Genomic DNA, 26,878 nt, shown 5'->3' with positions numbered 1-26,878 from the left:
GGAACAAACAAACTAACAAACTAACACACAAACAGACATTCATTTTTATAATACCGTATATAGAGATATAGATATAATATTCTATTCTTCAATAATAATTCACTAAAATAAATATTATTTTGATATGGCTACTTGAACATTTAATTATTCAAGTTGTATGTAAGATGAATCAGAGACAAACAAACATAAATAGAGACAGATACAGACAGACAAACAGAAACAGACTTACGCTTATCCTTTCTCTATGGTTGAATAGAGTGGGAGTAGTAAGTTCACAGAATTTAAAAAAAAACCTAAAAATACCACTTCTTTGAAAATCGGTATCTCCAGAACCAATAATCGTAGAATACTGCGCGATCATTCAATTTATTGGAAATTCTACTGTCTTCAACTTTGTAGAGAATGCTTTTTCTCGAAAACCTCAAGGTTTTCGAACTAAAGTGATAAAATTGAAAAAAGTTCCAAAATTTAGGGGTTTTGGGTGTTTTTAGGGGTGAATCCGGCCTCTGGCGTGTCAGAAAATACCAAATTTGGATTCAGCGCCTCAAAATACATATAGTACCGACAAGAAAAATTCTTTTGTGGCTGTTTTTCATTTTTTCCCGAAAATTTTGATTGGACTGATAAGAAAAGCTATCAGATAAGGAAGGGGCTGAGTATGCAACCCGCTCAACAATTGATAAGGTTCCGGCTGAATTGTCAAAAATTTCCAGTTCAGTGTGTTTTCTCCATATTGCTGAGGATGATCACTACACAAGACCTAGACTTGTGCTTGGCTATAGTGCGGTCCACGTTATAATGACAGTATATTATTAACAATGATGTTGCTATCCTTGTCTATCATTCGACAAACCAGATAACGCTATCCCTTTCCAGCTTTGCAATGTTATCAGAAATATATCATATTATTTTACTTTTGACAGTGACTGTACAGATGTAAAAAATCTTCAGGTCATAGGCCATGCGGCCATGTTTCATTTTTATTGTAACAAAATAATTGAGTAGACATCACGCATAATTCAATATTTCTTTCTGAATTTGTTTAGATATTACCTTATGAGAAACCCAAATAGTACCTGAAATTATATTTTATAAGCTGATAACTTTGAAAATCCTGGACTCTTAGTTTGTTCTCTCGAACAGGCTTCATTTACTGGTACTGGTATGAATATTGAAAGATATTCGCGAAAATTAATTTCATATTTTTCTATATTATAAATAGGATTATATTTTGCTATTATACTTTTAAGAGATATTGCTACAGATATCTACCGAATAACTTAATTTATGTTGATTAGAAGTTCAGATTCTTGTATAAACCTTTGAAGATGACGGTTTTGATGATGATGATAATGATTATGCTGATGACAACAGAGTAAGGTGGACTCCGAACCAAGTAAACAAAATTATTGTGGACGACTCATTTAAATAAGAGAGAAAGCAAAAGGAAAGCCCTTTTAATAATCAAATTCGAATGCAGTGTAGAAGTTTCGCTCGAGTTCGCGCTGCATCTATGAGACCATGAAACCGCGCGCATTTCATGTGCCAGCACAGCTATGGAGCTACGATTCAATACAAAGCGCATGCGTCATAAAAATGCTGAAGACGTTGAAGCCTCAGCAAGTCAGCAGCTCTTGCTGGACCTGTAGACTCGTTCATTGCGACTTCAGCTTTGTGATTGTAAACCAAGGTGACAAGTGCGTTTCTACAAATCTCAACTTTGTTCTGCAAACTTTTCAACTTTCGTTCAACTTTCCGTGTGAAATACCGTGAGTACCCAATTTCCATTTCAAATTATTTTCTCTCCCGTTTTCAGACTATCATTTTCCCAACTTTGAATCATAGGATCAGTCAATCCAATAAAGATACATATTTGATAGAAATAAGATACTTTGACCTTCATGAAATTGGATAACTTTTAGTTCAAAAATGGATTAATTTCTTTAGTAAGATAGTAATAGATAGATCTAAATAGATAGATAGTAATCTATCTATTATAGATTAATAGATTAATCTATTAATCTATGCAGATTAATAGATTAATAGATTTTTAGTAGATTTAGTAGTAAATCTACTAAACTGAGCATCAAACTATCATAGTTTAATTGATTCAATAAAGAATAACTCTTCGATAGAAATCAGATACTTTGACCTTGATTGAATAGCATAACTACTTTTAGTTCAAAAGTGGATTAATTTCTTTAAAATGTTCTAATACTGAGCTTTTAGCTAATTGGTGTGGATATTTCTATCATTGAAAGTAAGTTATGTAGTAAGTTATCCCAAAACACCGTCTCACTTCAACGTTTCAATTCGTATTTTCATTTTCACGAAACTTTTCATGAAATTGGTAGTGTTCTAGACGAATATTATAACTGAACGTTCCAATTCGTATTTTCATTTTCATGAAATTGAAAGTGTTTTAGACAAATATTATAACTGATCGTTTCAATTCGTATTTTCATTTTCACGAAACTTTTCATGAAATTGGTAGTGTTTTAGACAAATATTATAACTGATCGTTTCAATTCGTATTTTCATTTTCACGAAACTTTTCATGAAATTGGTAGTGTTCTAGACGAATATTATAACTGATCGTTTCAATTCGTATTTTCATTTTCACGAAACTTTTCATGAAATTGGAAGTGTTCTAGACAAATATTATAACTGATCGTTTCAATTAGTATTTTCATTTTCACGAAAATTTTCATGAAATTGGAAGTGTTCTAGACAAATATTATAACTGAACGTTTAAATTCGTATTTTCATGAAATTGGAAGTGTTCTAGACAAATATTATAACTGAACGTGTTTCAATTCGTATTTTCATTTTCACAAAACTTTTCATGAAATTGGAAGTGTTCTAGTAGTTAATAACTTAAGAAATATATCTGTTATACATTTAGAAGCTTTCGATCCCATGTTGCTAAACATACCAGGGTCCCAGTAGCTAATTTTTATGCATGTTTTGTATTTTCATGAACCATTTTTACTGTTGATTTATGTTTAATCTCAAGCACCATGTTAGGGATCTCTTGATAATTTCGAGCGCAAAAAGAAAGGCGTTATGTTCTATTGTTTTGCATCTGTGGTTGAAAGATATTTATGAAAGTAGCCCATTATTAATATGGAATACCGTACCGGAAATAAACTTCAAAACCATCAGGCTGTCTGTTTTCTCCTGAGGGTTGAATTTTCACGTGAAATTGTTCATTAGCCAGTAATGTTTCAATAGTAATAGACAATATGTGATAAAATTTTTGTTGTTTTTGAGTGAAAATTGACTAAATTCAGGAGTATTTAATATCTAAATTTTGGAGAGAGATAACAAGGAGTATCCTTAGTTTTTCTCTCTGTCACTCAGAGGGTTGTGTGGTAGGGAGGACCAGGAGTCCTAACTCCGCCCTAATAAAGGCATATAATCAATCAATCAATCACTGCTTTCTTGTGAAAATAATAAATTATTAAAATACATCAATTTGAATAACTATTAAAACACCGCTGCAAATCTATTGGATATATCTGGACAAATCTTTTCGTAATTATTTAGAAATTTCTACATGGTGCTATAGTTTTAAGTTTGTATTTTTTTGAGCCTGTTCTTGTTAGGAATTTTTTCTTGGACGTTTCGTTACATATTTCATGATCTGTTTCCCACATCGAATTACATTTATTATTTATTCATTGATGAATTTCCCAAGTATCTACGATTAAGTTTGTAGCGTGAATGATGTTGTGGGATTTTCCATAATTGAATAGACTTGAAACGTTGTCAAAAATCCACAACGTTTTAAGTCTATTAAGTTATCTATTTATTATTTGTTACCCACATCGGATTACATTTTTATGTTTTATTCATTGCATATGTTTTATTCATTACATAACTGAACTGTGATAGTTGGGAGGGAATCCACATATTTTCTCCCGTATTTTGATGGATTAATACTAGGATGTTTCGTTACATATTTCATGATCTGTTTCCCACATCGAATTACATTTATTATTTATTCATTGATAAATTTCCCAAGCATCTATTCATGATTTGTTAGCCACATCGGATTACATTTTTATGTTTTATTCATTGCATATGTTTTATTCATTACATAACTGAACTGTGATAGTTGGGAGGGAATCCAAATATTTTCTCCCCGAATTTTGATGGAATAATACTAGGATGTTTCGTTACATATTTCATGATCTGTTTCCCACGTCGAATTAAATTTATTATTTATTCATTGATGAATTTCCCAAGTTGCAGTGATAGTAGTTTTTCTCCTCAAAATTTTCAAGTTTATTTCAATATTATTGAAACTTTCGGATTGTTTTGTGTTATTTCCGGCTCTTATCAACCCTTCGAAATTCAAAATTCATCAGTCACATCACGAATACGTATTCTCTGAGTGTTAATCTCTGGTGAAAACAGAAATCTTAAACTTAACCTCACTTTGGACTATTTATGTGCCAAAATCAAGGAATTGAAGAAGTTTTGGGCAATTGCCTGTTTCTCTTTCCAAATATCGTGTATGTGACTGTTCTAATAAATAAATAATAAAATAAATAAGTATCATTGATACATAATATTCATTGATACATAACTGAACTGTGATGATTGTAACGGAATGCTGAGCCCAAATATTTTCCTCCCCGAATTTTGTTGGAATAATACTAGGTATCCAAATTGAGGTTGAAGAAAAGTTGCAAGTTTAAACTCATTAGTTGAGTATAGTTCAAGTTATGTATAGTTAAGTTGCATTGAAGAGGGATACTATTACTTGAGAATGATTAGTTTACTGTTTTATGAAGTTCAATTTATGAGGAATATCTATTGAAATGTATGAATATTAAGGGCTACTTTCTTGTATTAGTAAACATTTATTGGAAATTTATTTTTATAGCCTGACGATGGTGTGATCACCGAAGCTAGTAGTTAAGTTACAATTTGTATTCTTGTTTTATTATTTTAAAGGGTGCTATGAGTCTATGTTATAAATAGAGGAATATTTAATTTAGATAACATTTTTCCGTACTCCGACAGACTGCCAGTGGCTGAAATAAACTTTATACTGATGGAATTTTGCAAAGTTTTTCGATTCTTAAACTTTCAAGACATCAGAATGATAAAATTATCTTGGGGGAAAAATTTTTCCGATTGTTATTTCTCAAGATATAAGGACATAAAATTAAAATTTTCCAATCATATCGCTCCAAAATTCAGTAATAAATAAATTCGAAAAGTATTGGTGATACTTATAGTAATTAAAATATTACTTAAAGTAATAGATCAACTTTGGTCAATCATTATATGTCTACGATCATATGTCAATAATTATATAAATTACATATAAAATAATCATAGATATTTAATAACAAGTCGGATGAAGGTTTAAGAATCTATATGCAAAATTACAAGTTTATCAGTCCAGTAGTTCAGACGTGATGAAGCGTCAAACATAATATTTTCCTATCCCGTACGTGTATAAGCCAGTTCTTTCCTTTATTATAGTAATTCTTTCCTTTATTATAGTAACATGACGTAATGAAATCTTGAAGAATTGAAAATAGGCCTATAACCATCCTCGGTTAATTAAGAATTTATAAGCAAAATTTAAAGTTTATCAGTCTAGTAGTTGAGACGTGATGAAGCGTCAAACATAATATTTCCCTATCCCGTCTGTGTATAAGCCAGTTCTACACTTTATTATAGTATGGATTATTCATTCACTCCAAGCAGACAAAATCAGTATTAGCTGTGAGTTTTGTGTCATTTGCAGGTATAATATAGCAATATAATATATCTGTCAATATAATATAATATCATTTGCAATATAATAAAGACTCACTGGCCTCGAGTTTTTCAGCTTGCAGTACAGTGTTGAAATATTCTCATGAACATTTATTCAGTATTCACAGTTTTCCTACAGAATATTATTGAGCTTCTCTGCTTGCTTTGGTTTCATCGCGTAGAGCATTGTCGTTGGTTTCTCGGTGAATATTATTGATTTCATTTGTCAACTGTCATAGTGTGTGGTCCAATTATTGGTAATTAGCACGGCGCACTTGTGTTAGCAGCTGCTTGTTTTTCTGAGAAACGAGTGCATTGAACGGCAAGCTTAATGAAATAATTACCAACTGGCGACGATATTTTTCCAACACTGGAAATGTTGTTCAAGGTCTACAGTCAAGTCCACATTATAATGTCAGTGTTTGATTTGTATTGTATTGCTATCCTTGTCTATCATTCAACAAAGCTATCTCTTTCTCGCTTTGCTATGTTGCCAGATCAATGTAGAATTATAATATTACATCGATGAACCTGTATCAGCTACCGTCTATAGAATAACGTAATAACAAGACAGAGGATCGGCAACGTTTTGTTTCCTATCTTTCTCCACTGCCTTTATAACTTGGACCTCACTTCAGCATCGATTTCAAAGCACGGACAAACAGAAAAATTATGATTCAGTGTAGACTGTGTTGTTGAGAATCGGTTGATTTTCGCTGTGTTCCCGCCAACTATGAATTCCCGCCAACTCTGTGTTCCCGCCAACGGTCATAATATTCTTCCATAGTCATCATTTCAATTGAAATCATTTAGGCGCGTACTGTACTTATTCTTTCTCACTCCACCTCACACACACACACACACACACACTCTCTCTCTCACTCTCTCACACACACACACTCTCTCTCTCACTCTCTCACACACACACACTCTCTTCCCTATCCTTCGCTCTCTTTCTCTCTATCTCTCTTTCCCTCGCCCCTCTCACTCTTTGTATAGGTAATGTCTCAAAGTACAAACGATGTTTCAAACTGGAAACTTTATTATCGTTCCTCCTCACCCATTCCAATCTATTATTTGGATGATTCTTCCAATCTATACCTCGCGTTTTTTTGTCTGCCCCACTCTCTCATTCTCTCTATTTCACTTTCTCTCTCTTTCTCCAGTATATATTGCCAGTAAATATCTCTAGCCAGTGAATATTGTAATCAGCATAAGTTCAAACTTGTCCGAGATCGGGAAGGCGAGTATACTATGATACAGTTTTCAAAAATTTAAATATCTGAATTTTCAAAGACGCTGTTATTGCTTTGTTATCATAGGCTTTTATCACAAGTTATTCTCGAAAACTTAATTTTTATGATAGAAGGAAAATTCGAACTGTTTCATGATTGGTTAGGGAAAAAACTGGTAGGCCAGTAGACTATCATACGGTTTTCAATAATTCAAATATCTCAGTTTCCAAATATTTTGTTATCGCTCTGGGTTATCAATGTGTCTTATCATGAAATTAATAGAAATCTCAATTTTGGTGTTGAAAGAAAAATTCTATCTTTTTCATGATTGGTAAGGCGACTAACCAATAGTAATATCATATCGTTATCAAAAATTCAAATATCTGAATTTTCACAGATTTTGTTATCGCCATGTGTTATTAATGTGTCTTATTACAAATTTCCCACGAAAAATTAATTTTCTTGATTGAAGAAGAATAATAATTCAAACTGTTTCATGATCGGGAAGGCCAGTAGATTATCATACCGTTTTCAAAAATTCAAATATCTTAATTTCCACAAAAATATTGTTATCGCTCCGTTATCACAGGCTCTTATCACAAATTATTCACGAAAACTTCATTTTCATGGTGGAAGAAATTTGTTTAACTGTTTCTTGATTGGGAAAGCCAGTAGATTATCATACAGTTTTCAAAAATTCAAATATCTGAATTTTCACAGATTTTGTTATAGCTCCCTGATCACTGTTTCTTATCATGATATCGTTAGAAATCTCAATTTCAGTGCTGGAAGAAAAAATCAAACTGTTCCATGATCGGGGAGGCCAGTAGACTGTCATACAGTTTTCAAAAATTTAAATACATGGATTTTCACAAAACTTTTGTTATCGCTCCGTTATCACAGACTCTTATCACAATTCATTCATGAAAACTTAATTCTCATGATAGAAGAAAAATTTAAACTGTTCCATGATCGGGGAGGCCAGTAGACTATCATACCGTTATCAAAAATTTCAATATCTTAATTTTCAAAGATGCTGTTATCGTTCCGTTATTATAGGCTCTTATCACAAACTTTAAAAACCCCCAGGAATTTCCCGTCCCTCGGTTTTGATTTGATGCCCTGAGGCGATCACCCTCTCCCCAAACCCCCCTTACAGAATTGGAACCAGTGGTCCAGACCTTTGTTGAGACTATCTCCATAGTGAGGTCCACGTTATAATGGCGGTATTTGATTAACATTGGTGTTGCTATCCTTGTCTATCATTCCACAAAGCAGGTAGCACTATCCTCTTCTAGCTCCACAACGTTGCCAGAACATTTTCCATCAATGCAGAAATATAATTAATCAACAAAATATCCAATCTCAGTTTTGAAAATTTATTATTTCATCATTGATGCATATATTTCCTTGACGAATGAAATACAGGGTGATTCTTAATTATGGTAAATGATTTGATACGTGATAGTAGAGGTAGAAATAAGAAAAAAGTTCTCATAAACATATATCCATGAACGCTTTATTAGCGAGCTATACAGGGTAAAAGATTTCGCCCGGAATTCAGTTTCTCTGGTGAAATATACCGATGCTGAATTATTGTTTGGGGACTAGTTTTTGAAAAAAACTTATGGTGGATTTTGATATAAGTTAAATGTCATTTAGATATTTCTCTTTCTTATGAAAATAAAACTTTTCATAAAATAAAGAATATTTTATTTGCAATCAAAATAAAGAATATTTTATTTGCAATCAGCTACAGCCTGTGAGTTATTAGATCTCTCCTCATAAAACAGCAAATTTTTGTGGTGTAATGTACTACATAAGAATACATTTTATTTAAATTTAGTTTACACATCTTACATAATTCTTTTCAGAATCAAATTCTCTACTATTTTTATTGCGAAAAATTATTTATTTACTGGTCATTAAAGAAAGTTATTGGGCATTAAACTGAGAAGTCTGTGTTTTTCCACTTAGAATTTTTGCATATTTCAACTTTTTTCTCAAAAACTACTCACACTACAGCTTCCAGACTAGTTTTATTCAGTTTTTCAGATATTTTTCCATATGAATCCACCATACGTTTTTCAAAAACTAGTCCCCAAACAATTCAGCATCACCAGAGGAACTGAATTCCGGGCGAAATCTTTCACTCTGTATAGCTCGCTAATGAAGCGTTTATGGATATATGTTTATAAGAATTTTTTTCTTATTTTTACCTCTACTATCACGTATTAAATTATTTCACCATAATTAAGAATCACCCTGTATAATTGTTGAGAATCGAACTGACTCTGATAAAAGGTTTCAAAAGAGATAATATTTTGATAGTGCATCCCCTCAAGCTCTCCCCTTAGCAAGCCACCAGCTATCAGTAACCACCTCTTCCAGTCTGCCTACAACTTCTGCGGGAACCGTGTCGCAAAATGCCGTCTAAATCGCAGGTTATTAATGGCTGCTTGCCACAGTTAATTATTTCTACTTTCTGGAACTCCCTGTAAAATCGCGGTCTCCCGTAATCCCTCAAAATCCAACAGCTTGTTCCACACGAGCCAGGATATGAACCAGTATAGAAAAATCACAGTTTAAATCTCGTTTGTAAGTTTCCAAAACTCATGTCTCAAGTTGTTACTCCGTTAAAAAGTGTGTTCGAGTCGTGTGAGTGTTTCAATTGTTTGAATAAGTTATTACCTTTTTGTGTAGTTGAGAAGTTGATATTGTAGTAATTATTCATATGAAATGAAAAAGACTAAGAAATTGTCAAAAAACACAGATTTATTGATACTTAGAAATGTCAGTTTAACTTAGTTTCTAAGTATCAATAAATCTGTGGTTTTTTGAAAATTCCTTAGTCTTTTTCATTTAATAAGTTATTCAACTCAAAGTTCCATTTACCTCCCTTAGATTGAGAGAAGGAGGGAAAAGTGAATGATTTCAAAGTTTTTTGTAGTGTTCAATTCAGTTGTTTGATGTTCGCCATATTTTGTACAAGGCATTTCATGTTGTAAATTCAATATCTTTATTATCGTGACGTCATAACTCGGTATATCATGAAATTTGGAGCATGAGGTGGATTGAAATGCCATTCACGATTTGATGGTGCCGTTTGAATTTCATCTTGATTCTTTGAAACTAGTAGTTCTGTGAACAGTAGACCTCGTGCAGTTATAAACCGCAGCCTCCTCTTATACTGTCCATCAGAGTGAATCTTGTCTGTATGTCGTGTCGGCGAGATATCGGTGTGAAAACGGCTAATGGCTGTTTGGGTTGGTGTATCAAAAATGCTAACATCAAAAGCTCATCTCCTTCAAGACATACTGGCAACAGGACAGCCCGAGTTTAAAGCAGAGAAAGTTCGAGAGACAATACTTTGTTATTTTAGTTATTAATTGCATGCGTTATTGCACGCAATCAATAGTTCATTCATAGTACATAAAAATTGCATTCAATGAGGGATCCAATTAATAGTCTACACAGCTCCTGTTTTTCTACCAAGTTACATTGAGATATTGAATTGCATGCGCCATGGCATGCAATGTATAATCCACTCGACAGCTGACTTATGATGAATAATTTTCTATAGTTTGATTTTTACTCTATTATTGGCGTATGAAGCAGGTTCCTTTTTCCTTTTTTATTGTCGTTGAAATGCAAAATTTCCAAAAACCTTGTATATACATGACGCGCAATTTAAAAAGGGACATACCTGTCAAATTTCATGAAAATCTGTTGCCACGGTTCGCCGTAAATGCGCAACATACTAGTAGTTCTGTGAACAGTAGACCTCACACAGTATTCTCATCAAGTACCTGATTGAAACTATAGACCTTATACAGCAATAGACTAGACTGGCTTCTACACACATCTGTGTAATCACTTGTCAGCTGATTTATGATGAATAATTTTCTATAGTTTGATTTTTACTCTAATATTGGCGTATGAAGGAGGCTCCTTTTTCCTTTTATACTATCCTTGAAATGCAAAATCTCCAAAAACCTTGTATATACGTCGACGCGCAATTTAAAAAGGGACATACCTGTCAAATTTCATGAAAATCTATCACCGCGTTTCGCTGTAAATATGGAACATATAAACATTAAGAGAAATGCCAAACCGTCGACTTGAATCTTAAACCTCACTTCACTCGGTCAATAAAATTCATGTATTTCTGAGAGTTTGCATGAGGCGCCTACAAAATGCAATCCATTATCACAGTGGATATGTTTAGGTAGACCTCTTCTTGAGACAAATATATCCAGAACCGCTAGAAAAGCATCGGTAGTGAGCCCACATACATACTCTAATCAACTACCCGGACAGATAGACATACAAACAATGCCAAATAACCCTTGTAGGTTTTTGTACCTTTGATAAAGCTGGCCTTAGTTACAAAAGGTCCAGTGAAATCATCGACTCCCACTATTTAAGAAAGGAGGCGCCGAATTTGTTCTGAAGTCAGAGATTATAGGCTGTTTAGGTTGAAGCCGCGTTTACACCAAAGTTATTAACAAAATGTTAATAACTTAATCCTTATTAGATTGAGCATAACTTATCATAGACATGATGATCATATGTGTTAGTCAAGTTCGTTCAATTTAATAGAATCTATAAGGATTAAGTTATTAACATTTTGTTAATAACTTTGGTGTAAGCCCAGCTTGAGAATGGAGGATTCACTCAAAATCCAACAATTACATTATTTGATTATTTTCAACAAGAATGAACAGTTAATTGACCGAGCGAAGTGAGGTCTAAGATTCAAGTCGACGGTTTAGCATTCATTACTCTTAATGTTTAAATGTTTATATGTTGCGCATTTACGGCGAAACGCGGAAATAATAGATTTTCATGAAATTTGACCGGGCATGTTCCTTTTTTAATTGCGCGTCGGTTTTTGGAAATTTTGCATTTCAAAGATATTACAAAAAGGGAAAAGGAGGCTCCTTCATACGCCAATATTAGAGTAAAAATCAGACTATAGAATTATTCATCATAAATCAGCTGACAAGTGATTACACAGATGTGTGGAGAAGCCAGTCTATTGCTGTATTTCCATAAGTTCTATAGTTTCAATCAGGTACTTGTGGATGAGAATACTGCGTGAGGTCTACTGTTCACAGAACTACTAGTAGGCTGATTAGGTTGAGAGTGGAGGATTCACTCAAAATCCAACAATTATATTTTTCGATTATTTTCAACAAGAACGAACAGTTAATATTACATCAAATATTCCGGTATCAGCTATCCTCTAATTTGTAATTCAATCATTGAAAAATATTTTTTCCGACGATTAAAATATATTTGATTATCTTGAACAAGAATGAACAGTTAATAGTAATATAAAAATAATAATACTGAGGGCGATGCCCACATAAGTTCTCAGGCTTGTACGTGGGTGATGAGTGAAAGGGATGATGATGAGAGATGACTACTACTTTTTAGTCGGGACCGACGGCTTATCGTCTCCTCCGAAAGACGGGGTGGTCGTATCTATGTGATTGTCCTGTTGTCAGAAACACATCTTTATTTTTCACTAATTTATTCTGTATTCATTTTTAAAATAAGTACATCATCAAAATGATATGGAGAGGAAAAATAAGGTAACCTTGTGCTATTCCTCTCCCTAATTTAGATAACACATAGTCCGGAATAGGTTGAGTCATGTAGCTCTTCAATTCACGAAATTTAAATTTTCAAAATTTTTCACATCTGATTTAACACATCAGATTTACCAGTACAGCCATAGAGGGCAGTGACAAGGCAGATAATCGGCACGATGCTCTTCTTTCTTTCTCCACTAAAATTATAACGTGGACCCCACTATAGCTTCATGTTTTTATAATCAGGAACACTATGATGGTTCATGGATACAGGCAGGGAACATGAATTAATTTCAGAACTATCCTCTATACCGGGCAGTGGGAAGGCAAATAATCGGCAACGCTGTTCCCCTAGCTTTCTTCTTGGATACAGGAATTGATCATTGAAGCGTATTTTTTAATGACGAATAAAATATATTATTTGATTATTTCAAACAGTTTAAATTGATTCAGATATACTGGTATATCCTCTTTAGAAGGCAGATAATCGGCAAAGTTTTTATTCTATTTTTCCACTACCATAATAATTTGGAATATGTAAGGCATGGCCTACGTTTGTAGGTCATAGATGAGGAGGAATCTTCGAGCTGAGAAGATAGCCTCTCATAGAGATGCTTAAAAATTATGAAATAAAAATTCTTTTTTCGAAATTCTGATCAACGTTTCAATTCGAATATCGGGACACCGAGCTTCGCTCGTTATTTTTATTTATTGATAAACAGAACAAAATTCTCTAAAAAGATCGTGTTCATATTTTACAGCTGGCTATACGTCAGCTTATGAATTTCGGGGATGCGATATTTTGATTTTCCACAGAATCACTCGCTCACTTTTCACTACCAACAGACGACGAAAGTCTCAGCTGTTTCAGCCGATAAATTATCCTTTTTTAATGTCGTTCAGCGATTTCCCAAGGATGAGAGCTAGTGCAATCGAATTTTTATATCATAAACCTATTATGTTTCAAATTTCGTGAAAATCGTTAGAGCCGTTTTCGAGATCCGTTGAACATAAATAAATAACCATAAATATAAATATCCAATTATAAAAATATAGTCTATACAGATATTTCTCGCTAAATATAATAGGATTGACAATTTTAAACGAGAATGAACCGTTAATATTACATCAATAAACCTTTATCAGCTACCGTCTGTAGAAGGCATTGACAAGACAGAGGATCGGCAACGTTTTTCTCCTATTTTTCTCCACTGCCATTATAACGTGGACCTCACTATTTAAGAAATATCATCTAATTGAGGTAAATAATATTTTGTAACGTGTGAGTTCACATAAATGAGAAGTAGGATAAAATGATATTCATAATTTACGTTTATAAATTGATAACGAATGGTTTAATGGCATCTCAAGAATAAAGAATATGAATGAAGAATACTCTAAGATTATGTAAAATAATCTTATCAATTGATAATCTTAATCTTATCAAGAAGGTGTTTGATAAGGGATTGTATTGCTATCCTTGTCTATCATTCAACAAAGTGGATAGCGCTATCTCTTTTTCACTTTGCTTTGTTGCCAAATCATAAAATATTGACTGTGGAGATGTTAGCTGTTTTTCCGCCCAGATTTGAGTTGTTTCAGATTTTACAGTGCTACAAGTAAAGAATAGAATGCAGATTGAAGCATTGTAATATTATTACACTCTTTACTCTGGCTACAAAACTTCGCGTCGAAAATCATGCATTATTCTCAGTTTCTCCCGTGAATATTATTGATTTCTGTTCTTTATTTACTTGCATGGTGTGTGGTCTGTCGCTGGGTCGCGCGCTACCGCGCTAATTGTTCGTACGACTTTCTAAGAAACAAAACAATAGCAAGCTCGCTAGAAACAATTATTTAGGTCCACGTTATAATGGCAGTATTTGATTGACATTGGTGTTGCTATCCTTGTCTATCATTCGACAAAACAGAAAGCACTATCCTTTTCTAGCTCCAAATCCACTCCACGTGGAGTACCGAGTTTGATGAACGAGCTTTGACGTCTTGTATTCGATTTCAGAGCCAATGAATATTATTCTATTGTAGAAAAGTTTACAGAAACCAACAAAAGAATTGAGTGCACGACTGCAGACTGATTTGTTTTCAGTTGATATTTTCTTGGATATTTGTTCCCGCCAACGGTCATATTCTTCACTAGTCATCATTTTACGAACTTTTTCTCACTCACTTCGATGCTTGTTCCCGCCAACGGACATAATTCTTGAGAAGTCATCATTTCGTCGGAAACCTGCTCATTCCCTCTCTCTCACACTCTCCCACTCTTGTATGAGTTGTGGCTTGCCTGTGACTTGGGGGGCATGCCACGTGATCGCTCTCGTCCAATCACAGCGCTCCATTTCAAACCTGCTGGTACAGTGGATGCCCGGCCGGCCGTTAGCTCCTCGTCCTCAAGTCCTCATTCTGCTGTTTGCTCTAGACTGTGTCATTTTGTGAATTAGTTTCCGAAATAGTGAGCTGAGTCGTAAGTAACCAATTTCAATTTTATCTCAAATTATCTCTCAACAAACTCCCATGTTCATTGTCGTTATAATAAATGCGTTATAATACGTACATTTTCAAGAGATCATGTTGCTTTCTCGTTTCTATTTCTCAAACTTCTCATATTTTAATAGTTGATTATCGAATAGTTTTCGTGTCTCGTGTATTAGTTCTTGGTGTTCAATTTATTATCATAGAGAAATTCGGAAAGGGAACAAACAGTTTTGGGCTGTTGGTCATTTTATAATCATGTACCTGATTTGTGCATTGGTTAATGTAAATGAATAAATATATCATTTTTATATTATTTGTCTCTGTTATTATTCAATTATCTATTATGTGTTCTAGTATTACTATTCATTGTGAAAATTTAAATAACATTGTTAGGATCGTACGGTGCGTCAGTTGTGTTTGATTCTAATTTCCAATTTAAATTGAATTTTTTTTCAAAACTTTTCACGAGATGGATAGCCTAGTATGTAATAGATTCTCCTTGTTTAATACTAACTTCCGTTGTTTTTCAAAAGTACGGTACTCAATAAATTATTTATTTAGTCTTAGTACTTAACTAGCGGAGTTTGGATTGATCAGTTTTTCCTGGAGTTTCCATTCTCCATAAATTAATCGTTTGAGAAAATCCGGGTATCGGATTGATTGGTTTTTCCTGAAGTTTTCCACTCTCCATGAATTAATTGTTCGAGAAAATCAGGGTATCGGATTGATCGGTTTTTCCTGAAGTTTTCCACTCTCCATAAATTAATTGTTTAAGGAAATCAGGGTCCCTCGTGTAGCGATTTTTAATGCATGCTTTGTTTTTATATCAATATTATTATAAGTATCATGTTGAGGAATATCTAGATAATTCGAATGCACAAAGAAAGGCGTTATGTTCTACTATGATTTGCATTGGTGACTGAGAGTAATAATTGTGAATTATTCATAAAAATATTTCAATCTTAATAAAAACAATGTAACAATAACTATATTACCCTATATTAAAAACAAATAAAGGGTTCTACAAGCTGTTATATTGTTTTTATTAATTTGAATAAAGTAGCCCATAGAAGTGAAGTGATTACAACAATGATTAGAATAATATATTGACTGGAAATTATTCATCAACGTTTCAACGTAATATAATATACCCTATTCATACTATAATAAACTTTATTATTAGTAAATCGTTGAAATAATTTTTTTTAAATGGTTGAATTTTCAATAAGATTTTAGTGATTACTACAATGATTAGAAATAAAATATTGATTGGAAATTATTCATCAACGTTTCAACGTAATATAATATACCCTATTCATACTATAATCAACTTTATTATCAGTAAATCGTTGGAAATATTTTTTTTTAAATGGTTGAATTTTCAATAAGATTTTTTTTAATATTTTGAATAACAATTAACTACCAATGCAAATCTATTAGACATGATCAGGTCAAATCTTTTTTCGAAATTATCTAGAGATTTCTACATGATGCAATAGTTTTAAGTTACAATTTTATTGAGCTTGTTATTGTTTGAAATTTGTTGGCCGATTCGTTACTCTCTTCCTCCCCAACCGCCTCCCTCTTTTACTCTCTGCGCACTCCTTTTCTCCTTCACAATTTACCACCTCCCATTCTTCCACCATGTCTTTCTCCACTTCCACTTGCTCTGTCTTTCTAGCGCTATCCCTCTCAATCTTTCTCCTTCTCATCCTCTTCCTTCTCCTCCTCCTCATTCACCTCATCCTTCACCAGCTTTCTCATCTTTCTCCTCCTCTTCTCCGACCACCACCACCTCTCCTCCTCCACCACTCCTCCTTATCCTCCTCCCCCTCCTCATAATCATCACATTTCAATTTTAGTGATCGAATGAAAATTTCAACTGTTTCTCAACCAGGAAGACGAGTAGACCATTCTACTTCTTTGAAAAATACAAATATCTCAATTTAAACAACATTTAGGGCCGGTTTCCGAGCTCGGGACTTAGCTAAGTACTAGACTTTAAACAGCTAGATTCAGAAAATTGGTTTTCCTAAATGGGGCGAAGTCCCAGTCATTGTTATATTCACGTTTAAATGAAATTTCGAAAAACTAGAAAATTGAACACAAAATAAAATAAAGAGAAAATAGTGTAAAGTTTCAGCTATTTTGAATTATTTAGGAATGTCTAATTTCGTCAAGGAAAACGTTTCCAATTATAGAAATGAGAAAATAAAAACTACGACTACTGTTATAAAAGCTGCAACTTCCTTTTTGGAAAGCCAATTTTCTGACTCCAACTGTTCAAAGTCTAGGACTTAGCTAAATTCCGAGCTCGGAAACCGGCCATTAGTTGTTACAGTTCCTCATCACAGGATCTTATCAGAATTTTCCAGAAAATTTATTTCTAGTGATAGAATAAAAATTCAAACTGTTTCTTAACCAGGAAGGCGAGTGAAACCATTATACTTCTTTGAAAAATTCAAATATCTCAATTCTCATATTTACGTCATATTTATGTGTTCAGAATTTGAAGCTGATTGATCAAATTGTTCAGAAGTTATTGTAGAACATACACACTCACAGACAGACAACGACTTTGGCCTTGAGTCAAAAATAAGAACTTGCCAACGCTCGTTCAATTATTCTACTTTTTTATGTTTCCTGGACATAAGTAAGAGAGACATTTTAGAAGAGATTTGCTCTTGTTCTAAGCACAGATTCTCTACTTGTCTGTAGATATAGACGAGTAGAGAGTTGAATGGTTGGATGAATTATAAATGAGTTAATTAATTTGTCTCTTTTTCAGATGGAAGGACTTGTGCTACGCAGTAGGGTGGTGCCTCGTAGGCCCCCCCACCCATACGCACTACGCAATAATCGTGTAAGGCCGCAAGGTAACAAAAACATTATAATCATTTCAAAAATAACTTATTTCTCATTTTTACTTTCCTTGCCCTATTACCATAGGTAAGGAAAGTATTACTTTCCGAAAAAAAATTGAGGTACCCCAATTTCTAAATTTCTATACGTTTCAAGGTCCCCTGAGTCCAAAAAAGTGGTTTTGGTGTGTGTGTGTGTGTGTGTGTGTGTGTGTGTGTGTGTGTGTGTGTGTGACGTCTTATCAAAAAGGCATTTTCCGATTGGTTCTCGTGAGATTAATCACAGTTGAAATTAACCGGCTTTTGTGCAACTTGGCCTTAATATTACATAAGATTACCTGTAATAACTATCCTCTATAGAAGGCAGAGAATGGACAACGATGTTCTCCGATCTTCCTTCTCTGTCATTATAACGTGGACTTAACTATGGCAATCAGTAACTGTTCATTCTTGTTTAAAATGAAAAATCTTATTTGTGAAGGAAATGTATGCTTCAATGATCAAATAATGAATTTTCATGACTTAGATTGAATATTTTGTTGTTTAATAATATTTTTGTATTGTTTGAAACGATGTGGGAACATTTCGGAACTAGGAAAGGATAGCGCTATCTGCTTTGGGGAATGATAGACAAGGATAGCATGTTATGAGCTCTGGCTGAAACTTTTTTGTTTTCTTTATCTTTATTATTGATTTTCATTATTACTATAATTTTTGATTTACTTTTTGTCTTGTTCTCTTTTATTGTTCTTTCCATAATTTTTTTCACCTTTTAAGATGTCTTTATTATTCATTTATCCATTCATTATCATTATATAGTATGGTTATCTATTAATATTATTGTATAAAAAGGCTCTTCTTGGCACTGTCTGGTAGAGTAGCCTTTATTTCATGTATATCAATAAATAAATGAATAGCAGCACCAATGTTCGATACACTTCATTTTATTATTCAAATTGGATAATCTTTCTCAAAATAATTGTTAAGATCATTATAAGAGTGAGAAAAAGTGGCAACTGAAATTTTTGAGTGGTCTAATAAGCGAGTTATGGGTTGTTGAAGTGCTAACTTTCCAGATTCCGTTCTCTTTCCAGATCATATAAACGGTTTCGACTAAATACTAAATTATTAGAACTTCTCATAAAAATTAGAAAAGTGTATCTTTCCAAACTGTAACATTTTATTCCCCATATCGTTCATAAATAAAAAAGTAACATTCTCTGTAAATTCGATAACTTGTTTGTTTTGGAATTAATCACGAAAAACGCATATCAGAACAAAGCCAATGATATACTGAATGTATTAAAAAAAAAAAACTTCAATGCAAAATTAGAAACCGTTTATGATCTGGAAAGAAAACAGAGTTTAGCACTTCAACAACCCATAACTCGCTTATTAGACCACTTAAAAATTTCAGTTGCCACTTTTTCTCACTCTTATAATGATCTTGACAATTATTTTGAGAAAGATTATCCAATTTAAATAAAAATAAAAAGGTGTACTGAACAGCCTTAAATACAAGTTCACTTGCATACATTACTTTATGTATTATAATATTATATTATATTATAAACGGTTTCGACTAAATACTAAATTATTAGAACTTCTCATAAAAATTAGAAAAGTGTATCTTTCCAAACTAAAACATTTTATTCCCCATATAGTTCACTAATAAAAAAGTAACATTCTCTGTAAATTCGATAACTTGTTTGTTTTTGAATTAATCACGAAAAACGCATATCAGAACAAAGCCAATGATATACTGAATGTATTAAAAAAAAACTTCAATGCAAAATTAGAAACCGTTTATGATCTGGAAAGAAAACAGAGTTTAGCACTTCAACAACCCATAACTCGCTTATTAGACCACTTAAAAATTTCAGTTGCCACTTTTTCTCACTCTTATAATGATCTTAACAATTATATTGAGAAAGATTATCCAATTTAAATAAAAATAAAAAGGTGTACTGAACAGCCTTAAATACAAGTTCACTTGCATACATTACTTTATGTATTATAATATTATATTTATTTATTCATGGACAATGGATTGTTAATTGTTTTCTTTTTCTTATGATGAGCATACTATGATCTGTCACCATCTCAGTAAAAAGATCAGCTATTGGTTTAAACTTGGAATGGAACATGTTAGCCTATTAGCCTGATAAATATTGCCATAGTGAGGTGCAAGTTATAATGGCAGTGTTTGATTAGCAATGGCATTGCTATCCTTGTCTATCATTCAACAAATCGGATAGCGCTATCTCTTTCTTGCTTTGCTCTGTTGCCAGATCGTCTTTTAACAATGTATAATTGATAATTAACTAACAAAATATTTCATCTTCACTATGAAATTATCGAAAAATATAATTTCTTGCTGAATAAAGTATGATTAAGGTTTAAATCAGTTTTGGGAGATTGCCTGGTTTGTATTTGTATATGATTGGATAAATTGAATTAAATTAAATTGATTATTACAGACAGCCTATTTTCGAAAGCGCCCTCTCTGATTGGCTTTATCACGATTGAAATTCAACGGACTTCTGTGAAATTCAACGGACTTCTGTGATTTTCAACGGCCTCTATAAGTTTATTAAACTACAATGATAGATTAATTTGTAATTATATTTGGCTTAGCTTTGTTGGGGATGATATATAGTCATGTATTCTATGGTGGGAATGATTGTCATATATACTGTATATTTATATATATATATTTTTTTTATAATCTTTGTTTAATTTTTTGTATAATTTTTTTAAATATATTTTTGTTATTATCAGGAATTCCCCAACTAGTCATGGGCGTAGCCCTTATGGCTTTTGGGCTAGCCCCCCAGGCGCCCCCCGCGCCACCCCGTCGTGGCAAAAGGAGGAGGAGAGATGAAGATGGCGATGAAGAAAACGTGGAGCCTCCCCTTCGCCGAGCTCGCGTCCTCACTGAGTGAGTTAACCTACACTATTATAATTACTTTTCTCTCTCTTTTTATCTCTTCTATATATTACAGAATTATTATTATTTTTGTGATTCTTCTTGTCTCTTCTATTTATAAAATTTTGCCCCCTGGCACCCCAGGGCCCCCCAAATTTTTGGGACACATTCAAATTTGCTTTGTACAAAAAATGTATTTGGCTCAACTCACACTTACGCGACTCAGGTCGAGAAGAGACTCGACTCTAGTGGAGAGCATGTGTTTTCAAATGGTGACGTCGCGGAGACTAGAATTGACTGGTCTGAGTGTCACCATTTGGAAACACATGCTCTCCACTAGAGTCGAGTCTCTTCTCGACCTGAGTCGCGTAAGTGTGAGTTAAGCCTTATAGGCCCGATTTCACCAAACACCAAACCAACAGTTTAACGAAATGAAAACTGCTGTTTGGCCGTAACCGACAGAATCGAATTTCACCACACCCGTTTAGGGTCACGTGACTTCGAAAACTCCAGTTCAAACTGACCGGCCAAGTTTGGTCGGTCAGCCTTCGAAAACGGGCGATTATAACCTAAAAAATGTTTTAGATTGCACTACCTACTGTCGCGTTTCTGTGTACTGCAATCGTAGAGAGCTGAATGTTAAGGTCACATACTAATGTATTGTCATTTCAAATGTTGTTAAATACTCAGTTGATTATTTTGATATTTTTTCGAATTAGCTATGAGTTAGTTAGCTAATTCATTAGGCAGTAAGTAGTTTATTAAAATATTGTTGAATTCGCTTCCTATTTTCAACCACTCCAACTCTTTTAATTTATTTGAATAATATGTCTTCTTACATTCAATAATATTAAAAAAAAATCTATTAGATTAATGAGAACTGTTCACATATATGCAGAGGCTCCCTCTAGTCCCTCTAAACGTTTTTCCACTTAACGTTTTCTCCATGAGTTTCTTATTAAGCTACCTATTATAATTATATACCCAATTAAAACTAATTAACAGAAAAAAACGAATAATTTTCATAACTAATAATTTTTATAACAAATAATACCTATAACTAATTTACAACACTGGAAAAACTATTGAAACAAGAAAAAGGCAACTTATATATGTGAAGTTTTGAGTTACCTTTTTAATGACTGTTTGGTTTGCAAGGGCATTTTTCCAAGTGTATTGAAAAACATTAAGGTAATACTTGTACATAAAAATGCGTTTAAAAAATCTTGAAGAATTTCAGACCATTATCAATTGTACCTGTGCTATCCAAAGTATTCAAGGCCATAATGCTAGACCAGATATCAAATCATTTTGAAAGCTTTGGTATTTTTACTGAAAGACAATTTGGCTTCAAGCTACCTATGTAGAAATACTAGTAATGCAGTTACAAGTCTAGTAAATAGAGTTGTTGATTATTTGGATAAGGATATTTCTGTTAGCTTCAGGCCATATGACATGTCTAAAGCTTTCGATACTGTTAAGCATAACATAGGCTACTTGGTAACAGCCTTTGGTATTATGGCTGCAATTCTGAATCAATCAATCTGGTTATGTCATATTTAAAGGACCGCAACCAGTTTGTTTACAAAGATGGTCAGTTCTCTATAAGGGCAGAAAGGTTAGGTATAGGGTCTCTTAAGGCTCCATACTTGGAACAATACTCTTTAATAGCCTATATTTAATGACATAATTTTGTAATATAGAAGGTACCGTACTCATAAAGTAGGATTTCTTTTTGCTGATGATTTGAATCTCAAAGTTAACTTAGTTGTAAATCCAAAACAGGAGTACAAAATGTTCTAGTTGATCTCTACTCCTTAATGGTTTGTGTGCTAGTAATAATCTCTCATTGAACCTAGAAAAAATCTGATATGTTCACTTATAATAGAAATTTAATTAATGAAGTAGGGACTGAACCTTTAGAATTTTTAGGTACTTCTTGATTCAAAAATTAATTGGCAACCACATGCAGAGTTCATTAGTAGAAGACTAGCAAAGGGTATCTACTTGCTGAGGTTAAAGTCTATTGTAGTCATTAATGTATTATTGAATGTGTATTTCTGTCAAATACAAAGTTTTTTGTGCTATGGTAATAAATACACAAATTTGCATGCAAATGAGTGTTTTTTATCATGATGTCAAAGTAACAAATAAAAATGGAAAAATATATTGGATTGATCCAACTAATACCGTCAAAATTCTTGATTAATATTCCTCAATCTATTAAAAATCTCAAAGTACACGAATTCTTTGTAATATTGATATGGATGAGGACTCTTTTCTTACAAATCTGGGAATATGAATAGGCCTAGTCTATTCTTTGTATGTCTTAAGCTGCGTTTACACTAAAGTTATTAACAAAATGTTAATAACTTATTCCTTATAGATTCTATTAGATTGAACATAACTTATCATACACGTGATGATCATATGTGTTTGTTAATAATGATTAAGTTATTAACATTTTGTTAATAACTTTGGTGTAAACGCGGCTTTATTCAGTGTTAGTTATGTAAAATAGAATAGAATGACTCCCTTTATTTTTGACCTAGTACATAGTAGTAATCTGAATATTTTATTTATTTAAATAGTGTCTTTCATGGATGGGACACACAGTAAGCTCCGGTTGACGTGTGGGGTTTCTTGAACCTTTGGATCCTTGAATCCGTCCCAAAACTTCTGTTCAGCCAGGAACCACAGTTTCGAAACCGGCGGTTTAAGCAACTTTGGTGAAATTGGGCCATAGTGTACTCCACGTTATAATGGCAGTGGAGAAAGATAGCAGAACAGCGTTGCCGAACCTCTGTCTTGTCAATGCCTTCTATAGACGGTAGCTGATACATGATGTAATATTAACTGTGCATTCTCGTTTACAATAAACATTTTTATTATACTAAGCAAGAAATTATATTTTCCAATAATTTCATAATAAAGATGAAATATTTTGTTAATTGATTATCAATTCTCAACATTGCTCAAAGACGATCTGGCAACAGATCAAAGCGAGAAAGAGATAGCGCTATCCGCTTTGTTGAATGATGGACAAGGATAGCAATACCATTGCTGATCATACACTGCCATTATAATGTGGACCTCGTCACTATAGAAGCTTTTTTGTTCAGCACGCTATGATTAGTCTATAGCCCATATTACAATTATTTTTTCTCTTTATAATAACTTGTTTCTACTTTTAAAATTTGTAACTTAGTTTGCTTATTCACAAGTTTTTAAAGATAACTTGAGCTGCGTGTACACCGAAGCTATTAACAAAATGTTAATAACTTAATTTCCATAGATTCTATCAGATTGAACGAAACTTGACAAACACATATGATCATCATGTGTATGATAAGTTATGTTCAATCTAATAGAATCTATGAAGATTAAGTTATTAACATTTTGTTACCGTAATAACTTTGGTGTAAACGCAGCTCAAATCTATAAAAAGCACAAAACAACCCGACGCTGAGAGGCAGAAGGGTTTGATGATGATGAAGAAGAAGAACAAGAAGAAGAAGAAGAAGAAGAAGAGAAGAAGAAGAAGAAGAAGAAGAAGAAGAAGAAGAAGAGAAGAAGAAGAAGAAGAAGAGAAGAAGAAAAAAGAAGAAGAAGAAGTTTGCTTATATAAAATTACTTCTTTTGTATATTTAGTATAATATTTAGAAGTATATTTTTTTGTAATTTCGCATTTCTTTAATAATATGTAATGTTATAACTGCAATAATTATGTTCTTCAAGACCTGGCATGTAATAAATAAATCAATGATCTCTCTCTCTCATCTTCCACTTTTTTCTCTCTCTTCTTGTCTCTTCTATTATTTTACAGATTATAATTATTTTCCTCTCTCTTCTCACCTCTTCTATTATATTACAGTATTATTTCTCTCCACTTTCTTGTCGTTTTCATCTCCATCTCTTCTGTATATATTACAGAATTATGATAATTCTTTTCTCTCTTCTATATAGTACAGTAGGCTATAATAGTTATTTTTTTATCTCTTTTCTGTATAGGCTACTTGTAATATAAATATAAAGAAAATAAAAATCTCTTGAATCACTTGAAAATGGCATAAATGTCCGAAACATGTAGCGATAAAATATTTCAAAAAAAGGGTACTGAGATTTTTATTTTCTTTATAATATTTATATAATAGTTATTTTTGTTTCTCTTCTTATCTCTAAATTCTAATTTTATTGTAATTTTATTTCAATTTGAGTGCGTAAATTATTTTCCAGTTTCACAGTGCAGATTGAGAACATGTATTTCATTCTGATCTTATGAATATCATAATTATGATCTTATCAATATCATAATTCTGATCTTATCACTATCATAAATCAATAATTGAGTTATCATTCATCCTCACAACTTATTGACGAATCTAGATGCGTTTTCCAGATGATATCTTCTTCATGATTTCCATATCTTTCCAATATCTTCTAGTCTCTAATCGATGCTTTTTATATCTCCATTAGGATATCTCTATGCTTTCCATTCCTTCCCAGTAAATTCCAGTTTCTAATGGATGAATTTTTTAGCTGTGAGGTGACGATCCTCATAACTGCCAATCCTCAGCGATCACTCATAATTTAGGTAGGTTCCGAACCACACGAGGTGAGTGATAGTGACTAGGGGCAACGCTAACATGGGTGATTGACAACGTTAACATAGATTCATTGATAATCTTGACATAGAGTAATTGACAACGTTAACATAGAGTAATTTTGCACTTTAACATGGAATAATTGACAGCATTACCTTAAACACTTCTAACATTAACATAGAATATTTTACTGTACTCACTCACTCTTATTTTCTGTGTAAAGTGTTGACACCATAGAATATATCATCGAGTTTTCTGATAGAATGAAAAGGTAGTTGATATATTTTCCAGCATGTTTCAGTAATTTACAGGAGAAATGAAATGAAAATGAAATGAAAATACTCTTTATTAGGCGGAGTTAGGACTAGAAAGTCCTTTCAACCTTAAAAAGGAGAACCATACAGAGTGATTCATATGTATGGGAACCCTTCAATAAGTTGGAGACTGTTGTAAATATAAATCTGTAACTTTCAGGATAAGTTATTGGTCAAATACTCTACCTTTTGATGTACAACTAAATTTCAACCCTTCATAAGGGGGTGACTTGGGGGTTGTATTTCGAATATTTTGAATGTAAACACCGATCGTGTGGTACATCATTTTAAAGACTTTTTAGAACAAGAAATATGGCATTGATAGAAATTTTTTATGATACTTTTATCCAGAATGGTGGCTGATTGAAGTTTCAGTTTTCAAAGAAATAATTGATAAAGTTCAATCAGCCCCCATTTTTATAGAAGTATAATACAACATTTTCATTGATGTCATATTTCATGTTTTAGAAAGGCCTTCAAAATGATGTACCACACAATGGGTGTTAATATTCAAAATATTTGAGTTACAACCCCTCATTTCCTTAGAAACTAAAACTTTAATCAGCCTCCATTTTTTATAAAAGTATAATACAACATTTTTATTGATGTCATATTTCATGTTTTAGAAAGACCTTAAAAATGATGTACCACACAATGGGTGTTTACATTTAAAATAATCGAGTTACAACCCCTAATTCAACCTCTTAAGAGGGGTTGAAATCCAGTTATACGTCAAAAGGTGGAGTATTTGACCAATAACCTATCCTAAAAGTTACAGTATATTATCTACAACAGTCTTCAATTTAATGGAGAGTTCCCATACATATGACTCACCCTGTATAACCATAGAGAAACGATAGCATAAGTAGATATCCCATGGTATAGGGCGTTCATGTTGCAACTTCTACTGTTATCTCAAGCTGATAGTCCACGTAGTTCTTTCCTGTGAAGCTTTATGACGCTGTTAGTCTCTCATATTGTGCCGTTCATACACTCTTAACGTTCTTACCCTGTCAAAACAGTGAAAATCTACAATAATCGACAGTTATTGGCTTGAGATA

At 32.9% G+C, this 26,878-nt stretch overlaps 1 protein-coding gene across 3 annotated transcripts; it reads left to right on the top strand.

The window, feature by feature from the left end:
• The first annotated feature begins 1,287 nt into the window (after window positions 1–1,287).
• On the top strand, window positions 1,288–26,655 carry LOC120353995. 3 transcript variants are annotated; one of them, XM_039439679.1, is made up of 4 exons: window positions 1,288–1,769; window positions 17,898–17,985; window positions 20,752–20,911; window positions 25,439–26,655. In XM_039439679.1, exons 2-4 carry the CDS (start codon window positions 17,898–17,900, stop codon window positions 25,491–25,493), a joined length of 303 nt encoding a protein of 100 aa, XP_039295613.1. In that variant the 5' UTR covers window positions 1,288–1,769; the 3' UTR covers window positions 25,494–26,655. The 3 variants fall into 3 exon arrangements, with proteins under 3 accessions (XP_039295613.1, XP_039295611.1, XP_039295612.1); XM_039439677.1 differs by lacking the exon at window positions 1,288–1,769 and adding an exon at window positions 9,405–9,614; XM_039439678.1 differs by lacking the exon at window positions 1,288–1,769 and adding an exon at window positions 9,423–9,674.
• Window positions 26,656–26,878: the final 223 nt, after the last annotated feature.

The sequence above is a fragment of the Nilaparvata lugens genome, chromosome 13 (assembly GCF_014356525.2).
Source record: "Nilaparvata lugens isolate BPH chromosome 13, ASM1435652v1, whole genome shotgun sequence".
NCBI classification, from domain to species: Eukaryota; Metazoa; Arthropoda; class Insecta; order Hemiptera; family Delphacidae; genus Nilaparvata; species Nilaparvata lugens.
Note: the sequence above shows the minus strand (reverse complement) of the source record. Positions and strands in the feature narration are given on the sequence as shown.